The sequence below is a fragment of the Camarhynchus parvulus genome, chromosome 5, assembly GCF_901933205.1.
Source record: "Camarhynchus parvulus chromosome 5, STF_HiC, whole genome shotgun sequence".
Lineage (NCBI taxonomy): Eukaryota > Metazoa > Chordata > Aves > Passeriformes > Thraupidae > Camarhynchus > Camarhynchus parvulus.
In genome coordinates, this window is record NC_044575.1 from 5,937,773 (window position 1) to 5,947,699 (window position 9,927).

General features: G+C 46.0%; 1 protein-coding gene across 1 annotated transcript in view; it reads right to left on the reverse strand.

The window, feature by feature from the left end:
* Positions 1–6,800, reverse strand: part of PARVA (parvin alpha) — a 62,723-nt gene extending 55,923 nt beyond the window's left edge. The window contains exon 1 of the mRNA XM_030948743.1: positions 6,520–6,800. Within this exon, the coding sequence (XP_030804603.1) occupies positions 6,520–6,655 (136 nt within the window). The 5' untranslated portion in view covers positions 6,656–6,800. The remainder of the gene's footprint in view (positions 1–6,519) is intronic.
* Between the last annotated feature and the right edge of the window lie 3,127 nt (positions 6,801–9,927).

Genomic DNA, 9,927 nt, shown 5'->3' on the forward strand with positions numbered 1-9,927 from the left:
CGGGCTCCTTTGCCCCCTCCCTGGCACACACGAGGCTAGCACTGCTGTGCTTTGTTAATCTCAACACTGCCAGCACAGTCCTGTACCTGTGTGATCTAACCCCTCTGCACCTGCTGGGAGGCACTCACATCAAGCAGGCACTCACACACTCAGCTCTACCATGATAGCCCAGCTCTGGATATACACGCAATAACCTGTCGGGCCAAAAAGCTGGCACCTGGGACTCACCTATTCCTGCAGATTTGAGCTGGACATGAAACACACAGACCGAGCATAGCTGGACTGGGCCCTGCATGAATATTTGGTTGAAACAATGAACTTTTAAGAATAATTTCAGGATCATATTTTATTTTTGAGGTTCAAAAACACATTCACAATATTTCATGTCTTTCTCTGAATCAACTGGAGCCAGAGGCTATTAAAAAGAGGGGGACAAAGAAAGCTGCACATGGGCAGAGCCCAGCTGGACAGATGCTGAACAGCCCCAAGCAGGGCAGAGATGCCATCCACATTTATCCCTGGGAGCTCTGGCATTCATGTTCTCTGAAAAATCCCTTCACCCAGGAGTTTTCTCCTGGGAAGCTGAGAAGCCTCAGAGACAAAGGAAAACCTTATCTGATTTGCTTCTCCTCTGTTGTGCTCACATATGGAATGTGTTTGGAGATTGTTTCATTGGATTCTGCTGTGAGCTGTTTTGACTCATTGGCCAATTGGGGCCAAGCTGTGTTGGGGCTCTGGAAAGCCAGGACTTTTCATTATTATCTTTTTAGCATTCAGTAAGTACCTTTTCTGTATTCTTTAGTATAGTTTAGTATAGTATTCTTTAATTTAATATAGTAACATAAAATATTAAATTAGCCTTCTGAGAACATGGAGTCAGATCCATCATTCCTCCCTGCCATGGGGCACCCTGCAAATACAATAGAGCTGCATCTGCAGGGCCATTGCCATCCCAGCCCAAGCAACAGGAGGCTGTTCAGCTTTCAGAGGCAATCCTCTTCCTTTCCACTGAGCAATCCCTTCCACCACCACAGCACAGGCCTCCCCAGATAATGCCCTGACAATCTGCTTTCAAAGCCCAGGAACAGCAGCCTGGTGCTGTCCTCCTGAGGAGTTTCTCTCCTACTGCACGTGTGCTCAGAAGGCCTGAAGCAGTGAAGCGACAACAAACAAAGCAAGTGGACCTCCCCTCTATTTTTCTGTTTGCTCACATTCCTTTCACAGCACAGAAGTATTTTATGTACTTAAGAGAACTTGCTCCAAGGCAGTAATTCCTTCAATGGTGATGCTAACAGGTTTTGCCCAGCATCGCCAGGGACACAGAAATGTGCAGCACAGAATACAGGGAAAAGATTTTGAGCACATTGCAGTTGCTGTGCAGTGAGGTTGGTGGAGAACCACGTTCATGTCAGACAGCAAAACCAGCAGCTCAGCCACCCTGATGGCACTGTAAGGCGTAGGGGTGATGTACTGGTATGTGCAGTGAAAGGCAGAATGGGAGAAGCACGGGTAAGAGTGACAATAAAGCCTTTCCCACATCTCCCTTTTCCCAGAAGATACCACATGCCATCCTCTAAACACCAGTATGAAATTCGCACCCAGGGGTTCATTTGCATCATTCATGCCACACATCAGCAAATATGATGGTAGGACACATATCAGTTCTTCCAGCTCCTGATTTTAAATACAGCATCAGGGAAGAGCAGAGGAAAAGAAAAGCCTGCTGAGTGTTTCAGCCAGCTGAGAACCTCTCACACAAGAAAGAGACAAGCACAAACATCTACTGACACAAAAACTAGTCATTTGCAATTGCTGCGCAGTAAGTTGCAGAAACAGGTCCAAAGAAAACAAATCAATTAAAATCTAGCAAAACACTTCTTCAACATCAAGAAATAAGTTTATTTCATTGGAAAAGGCCCAGAGCAAGACCAAGGCATGATCTTTCTGTCAGTGAGCCCCACAGCAAAGCATTTTACTCATGGATTGCAGAAAGACAAACATTTTATGTAAAACACCTGAAAAGCTTTCATCAGCCTACATTTACTCTCTGTATTCTTAGATTTTTCTCATTTCATATTATACATGAAGATTAAGAAAGTTAAGGCTATTGTCAAAACCCACCAGAATTTACAATATTTTACATTGTTAACATACTCTTCCCTGAGGCACACAGAGAGGCACACTACCTACCCCACATACCAAAATTAAATCAAAACAAGACAAACACAAAAAGAAGAAATATCATAAATGGAGGACAGCAGAAGATTAATTTTTTCTCCTGCCCATCAGCCCCAAATAAACTAGGCAGAAGAGCAGTCAAATTACTGAAATTGATGTCACATCAATTGGCAAACTGACTGAGCCCGTACAATTGCTCTCCACCAAATTCGCGGGTTCAAGCTGTCTGTTTCCCATCTGCTCCTCTGCAATTTAAGCAATTCTGAACTTCACTCTCTGTACCCAAATGTGTCACAGATTTATCAGCATGTCAGGGGCCCATTCTTTACATTGTCCACTAAGGTGAGCTATTAGGGGGAGGAAATTTTCTGTGTTTATAATTGCCAGGCCAGGAAAATTCAAGGAGGACAATCACACATGACCTTATTAAATCCACCATGAAAAATTCATTAGATAACACAATCTCCACTATCCCCCCGCCTCGCCCCCAAATCTTTTTTAAAAAGGCCATTTTGTTCTCTTCTTACATGGGTTTAAAGACATGTTCAGTACACAGTACAGAATACTGTAACAAGCTTACAAAAAATCTAATCTGTGGGCTTTTTTTGCTCATATGATGAGCTCCACCATGTATGTGAACCCCTGCTACATAAGGACTGGGATCCTTCACTAGCATATATGGGGTGGCCAGTCTTTAAATGCCTTTCAGCAATAAAGGGGATGGAACCTTATTAAAAACCACAAACAACTTTTGCACACCACAGTTCAGTTTGCAGACAGGCTGTCAAGTATTTTAGTCTTTGTTCACAATTCTCTCACTGCCTATAAAGCTCATTTAATTAATTCCCAAACCTACTTAATAATTTGTAATTTTGCTACCTTAACAGAATGTATGCTCCATTTAGAGATGCAGCTGCAGATGCTCTCACAAGGAAGACCAAAGCACAATGCTCTCATCCTGGAATTACACCACTGGTGATGAGATGCTGTAAATGAAAACTAGACTATGGCTCTACGTGACAGACAACATAAACAAATCTGAGCTCCAAATTCCAGATTTTGTCAATACTCTCTAATATTTAATGGCAATGTATTTTCCATATAACATATGTCTCCTGGTATGCCTTATCCCTGCTTACATCCTGTGTGATATCTCAAGTATCTCAGGTTACTCTCTTTGTTTTGGTCAGTAACCTGTGCTCTGATATTAGAGAATTCATTTCACTTGTCTAAACTACCCTCGCCTCTTCCACTGGCGGATCTCTTACCATTGCCAGGAACTTTGAAATACATAAGCAAAGATTTGCTATATATTTTATATATATATTTGTGCATATAAATTAACATCAACACTGAAATTGCATTTTATCTTGTATGATAAACTATTTCTGCTACACCTAAAACTACGTAAATTTACTCTCTTCATAAATAATCTGCATTACTCTTCATCATAAAGTCACTTCAGATCCTAAAGGATTTTCATTTGGTGAAGCATTTTGGCACTGGCTCTGTTGTTGCAATATACAAAAATGCAGTTTTGACAACAATCAAAACACCTGTTGATGACAAAAATACAAAACTCACAGACATGTAATCATGTATTACCTACAACAGTTAACTACACATATAGCAGAGATGGTACTACAGTGTAACGAGCATAGTCCCTACAAGAGATAAAACATTTTTTGCACTGTTAAAAACCACCAGTTCATAGCCCTTGTGGTAAAACACTGGAGTAAATCAGTATGCTTCTGTCGCCTATGTAACAGCAGAATTTACACCAACTGAAAGACATGGAAATTTTCACATGTCCCTCATTTATCCTGACTTATACTGACCATTTTCCTATACATCCTGTGTGTTAGCAGTTGAGTAACCACGTGCACTTCTATGACCAAGACCCACCTCCATGGGAAACCTGCCACAGGTTGGTTAAAGCAGGAAAAAACCACCAAAGCTCAGATCCTAGATGAACAAGCAAACTGACCTCTGAAATTCCTAGCTAGGCTTCAAAAATACCTGGAGCCCTAGAAAAAAAATCAGCACAACTTAAGATGGAACCTATGTGGGCCACAGCCAGCAAGGCACAATGCTCATTAATTGTTTGCAAACTTGTATTTATTTTTAGTAGAGAAAAAATTAAGAAGTAAGAAAGGGGACAGGCTTCACAGTAAGGCTGAAGCAACCTGAATGTGTTAAAAGCCATAAATCAATAAAAAGAAAGATAAGATAGCATACTATCAATTTCACCTCTATATATGCTTCCACCAGATAAATGTCACAAACACACACCCAAGTAAAAAGGATACCACAGTGAATTTAACACAATACATTTTGTCCATCAGCAAGTAACAGTTAATTTAAAAATCCCCAGCTCTCTAAACCAGTTATTTTTAGACAGACCTTAGAAAATTGGGAAACACAAAAGACAAGGACAATGCAGTTTCAAAATTTCAAAAGGACAGATGATAATGAAATGGTAGGTGCAGGTTTTAATCAATAAATGTAATACATTAATGAGAAGAAGTATGATTTCACAGAATACATATTCTTGGAAGATTACAAGATAGTGGATAATAGTAACTGCTGCCTCTAACAGTTTGCTGGAGATTTGTGACTTCAGACATCTGTCACTAAGGAAAAAAGCATTTAATAGCAAAACCAGTACTAATGACAATGTAATGGACATACCCAAACTGCCACAAATAGGCTTACTTAAAGATCTCTAAACACACCTACAGCATGGACTCAGCAAGGAAGATAGTTACTAGTTCAATGTTGCTAATAGTCACAAATACTCTAACAGAGTAATTTTAAAAAGTAGGTAATTAATGGGGCTGTCATTCTTTACTATTTCATCAACATCTGGTCCATCTGCAACGACCAGAAAAAGCCAAATAATGTGAGCACAATTGTGCAGCATGGTTTTAATTGAAAAGCAAGGCCGTACATCACAGAAAGATGACGTGATAGTTACAGAATGAGGAGCTGTACTCTCCCAAGTGGTGTCATCCTTGTCCCCAGCACTGGTGCTGCTCTGAAACACTGCGTGCCTGGCTCCAGCGCCCACGTGCACATGAGGAGCAAGCGGCTGCTGAGCCTCATACCCTTCCTCACACTCACAAGCAATGAATTTTGCTTGACAAACTCATTTGAAGCGACTCTTAAGTTAGCTCTATTTGCATCATATTTAAATTAAGTTCAGCTGTGAAAACGATGGGTGAGCGAGGGTAAATTCCGATTCTCTCGCCGTCATGGAATTTCACACAGGAAAATTCAGCGGCGGGGTGGGTATTAATTCGCATGTACGGACAAAGAACCAGACTGTTGTACACGCTCGGCCTTCTTTAAAGGGTCTGTGGAAGTATTTTGCTCAGCACGAGGGTAACTGCGTTCCGAGCCGCTGAGGAACGATCGCTGCTCTGGAACTCGCATCAGTGGCGTGCCTCGCACAGAGCGCTGTGTGCTGACCGCACCGCGCACCAACGCACGCACCGCCTGGTGACTCACACCGGGCTCTGGGGGGCCCGCGGCACCGGGCTCTGGGGGGCCCGCGGCACCGGGCTCTGGGGGGCCCGCGGCACCGGGCTCTGGGGGGCCCGCGGCACCGGGCTCTGGGGGGCCCGCGGCACCGGGCTCTGGGGGGCCCGCGGCACCGGGCTCTGGGGGGCCCGCGGCACCGGGCTCTGGGGTGGCCGCACCCCAGCAGCGGAGGCAAATCCCGCTGAGGGAAAACAACCCCGTGCGCTCCCAGGCCTGCGGAGCCCGCCGGCCGCCCGGCCCGCTGCGGGCAGCGCTCCTTCCATCCGTCCTTCCCCGGCCGGGCCCGCAGACGGACCGCGGGAGCGGCCCCGCACACAGATCCCGCACACAAACACTGCACACAAACACTGCACGCACACTCCGGGAGCGGTCCCGCACACAGATCCCGCACACAGACCCCGGGAGCGGCCCCGCACACAGATCCCGCACACAAACACTGCACACACACTCCGGGAGCGGCCTCGCACACAGATCCCGCACACAGACCCCGGGAGCGGCCCCGCACACAGATCCCGCACACAGACCCCGGGAGCGGCCCCGCACACAGATCCGCACACAAACACTGCACGCACGCTCCGGGTGCGGCCCCACACACAGGGCCCCGGAGCGGCCCCGGGAATGGTGCCGGCGGGGCCGGGGCGGCTCCTCCCTCGCCGCTCGCCTGCCCACCCCACCCCGCACGTCCTTCCCCGCCAGCCCCTTCCTCCCGCTCCCCAGAGCCTTTTCCTCTCCCCCTGTCTCCTCCCCCCCACACAGTAAGGTAACTCCCAGGAAATATGCGAACCTGTTAATTTTTACCTTCTTTGGCTTTTTTCCTCCTGGCCAGCGTGCCGCCGAGCTTGCCCAGGAAGGAATCATCCTTCTTTCTGGAGGGGGGAGATTTCGGGGTGGGGGACTTGGGGGAAGAAGGGGATTTCTGCGGGGAGGTTGCCATGCTGGGCCAGCCGGCGCTGCGGGACGGAGCAGCGGCACGGCTCCGAGGCCCCGGTGCCGTGGGAGGCTGTTCCCGGCTCTGAACGGAAGCGGAATTATTTCAAGCATTTGAGGCAGCTCCTGCTCAGCTCTCCCGGCTCTCCCGCTCCTTCCCTCCCTCCTCCCGCCCTCCCTCCCGCCGGGGAGGGCCCGCTCGCCTCGCACGGCTCCCGGCGGCCCCGGGCGGTGCGGGAGCCGCTCCGCTCCCGGCTGAGGGCACTCTGCGTTCCGGGAGCCCCAATGGAGCCGGGGGCAGCGCCTCGCCCCCCGCTCCGTCCTCCGGCCGCGCAGAGGGGCCGGGCACACCGGGGCTGGGTAGGCGAGGGACCCAGGGCAGGGCGAGTGACCCAGGGTGGGCGAGTGAGACAAGGTGGGCGAGTGAGCCAGGGTGCCAGGTAACGTGGGTGCCGAAGGGTGAAGGTAGGTGTGGGCACAGTGCCCACAGCGTTCAGTTCAGCCTCAGCTGCCCTAAGGTGAAGGGCCTGAAGGATAGCAGGGTCTCAGCTTCCAGCAGATGTTTGTACATCCTGTGCGCAGCACCCATAGGAAAACAGAATCACGGTCAGGGTTGGAAGGGGTGTTGAAGATAATCTGGTTTCCAACACGCTGCCATGGGTAGAAATGCCTTCAATTAGGCTTGATTGTTCAAAGCCCCATTTAACACCCGGCCTTGAACACTTCCATGGATGGAGTGTCCAGAGCTTCTCTGGAGAGCTTGTTCCAGAGTCTCACCACCCTCCCAATAAAGAGTTTCTTCCTAATATCTTGTCTAAACCTACACTTCTTCAGCTTAAGGCTGTTTCCCCTTCTTCTGTCACTACCTGCCCTTGCAAGAAGTCCATCTCTAGGTGCCCTGTAACCCCCCTTTAGGCACTGGAAGGCTGCTAGGTCTCCCTGAAGCATTCTCCAGGCTGAACATGCCCAGCTTTCTAAACCTGTATTCATGGGAGAGGTGCTCCAGCCCTCTGAGAACCTTGGTGGCCTCCTCTGGACATGCTCCATCAAGTTCTTCTCTCTTGTGTTGGAGGCCCCAGATCTGAGCGCACAAAAGAACTTAGTGGCACTTTATTACTTCGTAAATGCCACGGACATGTTTTATGGAAAATCTTTTTGCTAGCATTTTTCTCCTGAGAAGCTGAGAGACCTCAGAAATGAAATGTAAACAATAATTATCTGCTGCTGTGGAATGCAACAGGTGCATCTTAGATTAGTCTCATATGGTTGTTTTTAATTAATGGCCAATCACAGTCAGCTGTCTTGGACTCTCTGGTCAGTCACAGGATTTTATTATCATTCCATTCCTTTCCTTTCAAGCCTTCTGATGAAATAATTTCTTCTTTTATTATAGTTTTAATATAATGTATATATCATAAAATAATAAATCAGCCTTCTGAAACACAGAGTCAAGATTCTCGTCTCTTCCCTCGTCCTGAGACCCCTGTGAACACCACCACAACTAAATAGTTTCCTGCAAGTTAAACTTCAAGCTTACTACAGACATTTCAGTCTTGATAACATTTTGCAGAGCTCTTCTGCCTGCTCTTCCTCTGTGTCTGTGGTGAGAAGCAGCAGGCATCGTCACATCCACTTCTACAAAACAAAACAACTGTTGTAGGCTGACCACTATAAAAAGGCTGTGGAAGGAAAGGTGACTTAACATGATAGATTGCCTGTACCAACCCTGCTTTGATTTGCAGATGAGCAGCTTAAGGAAGGTTTAAAACAGATAATTTGCTGTGACTGGTTCAGGAGGCATCCAGGAGTGGAACAGCATTAATGTCATCTGGATGCACTACTTTCACTTACCACTTAATCACTTGATTAACAATTCAGGCAAAAAGCCACACACACTTCATGCAAATATCTAGCTATCCATTAGGCATAATAAGTGAAATGAAATTACCATGAGGATATTTCTAAATCAGCTAATAATTGTTGTGTTTTTACAAGCTGGTAACGTTGGTTAGCTGATGAGGGGTAGACATCAACGTCTATTTGTTCCATGCGGTTCGTGTGTGCCCTGGAAAAAAACTCTATTCATCCATCCTGCCATCAGTTATAAGCAGGAATGAGCCCAAGGCTGAGCACAATCCTTTCCTTACATTTGCTCTCTGGTTCTAGCACCAGTTACTGTCTCAGGCTTCTTGTCTTCGGATTTCAGCCTGAATTTCACACATTATCCATTTTTTTGCAGACATGCTGCTTGTACGGTGTCTGTATAATTTTAAATAACATAATGAAAGACAGCTTCAAAAGGAGAAATATACACATCATGCACTTTTTAAAATATGCCTGTAAATCTGTGCTATTTACAAACAGAGCAGTGACCCAGCTGAGTCTCCATTTGGAGCCAAATGACTATGCATGGATGTCAATATAGCATTTTGTGGGCACAGCAGAAGAGAGAACATTTTGGTAAGCACAAGTGCACTTGCCTTTGTACCCCTGTGTTTGTGGTAAATACAGAAGGAACAAGCCAGATGCCTCACAAAGAGCAGTGGGTACTGGGCTGGGCAGTACAGAGTAGTCAGAATTCAACATGCATTTGCCAATTCCCTCTCCAAACTTTTGCAAAGACAGAATCTTTCCTATTTCTCAACACTCAGTATATGTAAATTAATGATAAATACAGTGTTACTTATTTGATAGCCTCATGAACTATGGGAGTTTGACATCACAAGGGGAAAAAAATTAAATGAAAGTGTTTAAGATGAACTTTATCAGATCTGGAAACTCAGTTACTGTGTGCTTTAAGTAATGATGCTAAAGCAACTGCCAGGCCCTAAGTTTAAAGTTTTGATTTTGGGATTTCTTTCAGGATTTATGTGCAGTTCTTTGTGTCTAACATTACTGCAGTGTTTTTCCACTTGTGATGTTTCTCTTTGAGGATAGTTACAACATTTCCCCCCTGTACCTTAAATTTAGAATTACATATGCTAACTTTTATTTGTTTTTATGTAGGAGAATATATGAACATATAGCCTTAAATTAATACTGTCTTCATCACAAAAAGCTTTATAGATACACACAAGGTTGAGGTTATGGCCTTAAATTAATATCGCATTCATCACAAAAGGCTGTATAGGTATTCACAAGGTCTGAGTTATGGCAGCTCTGGGGATGGAGTTTGCTCTGCTCTATATTTGACAATCCAACACTTCCAGGATCATGCTCCAGAGCCCAGCACAGGACACAGCAGTCAGCAGGCTGCTGTTGAGGCTGGCCCTGCTGTAC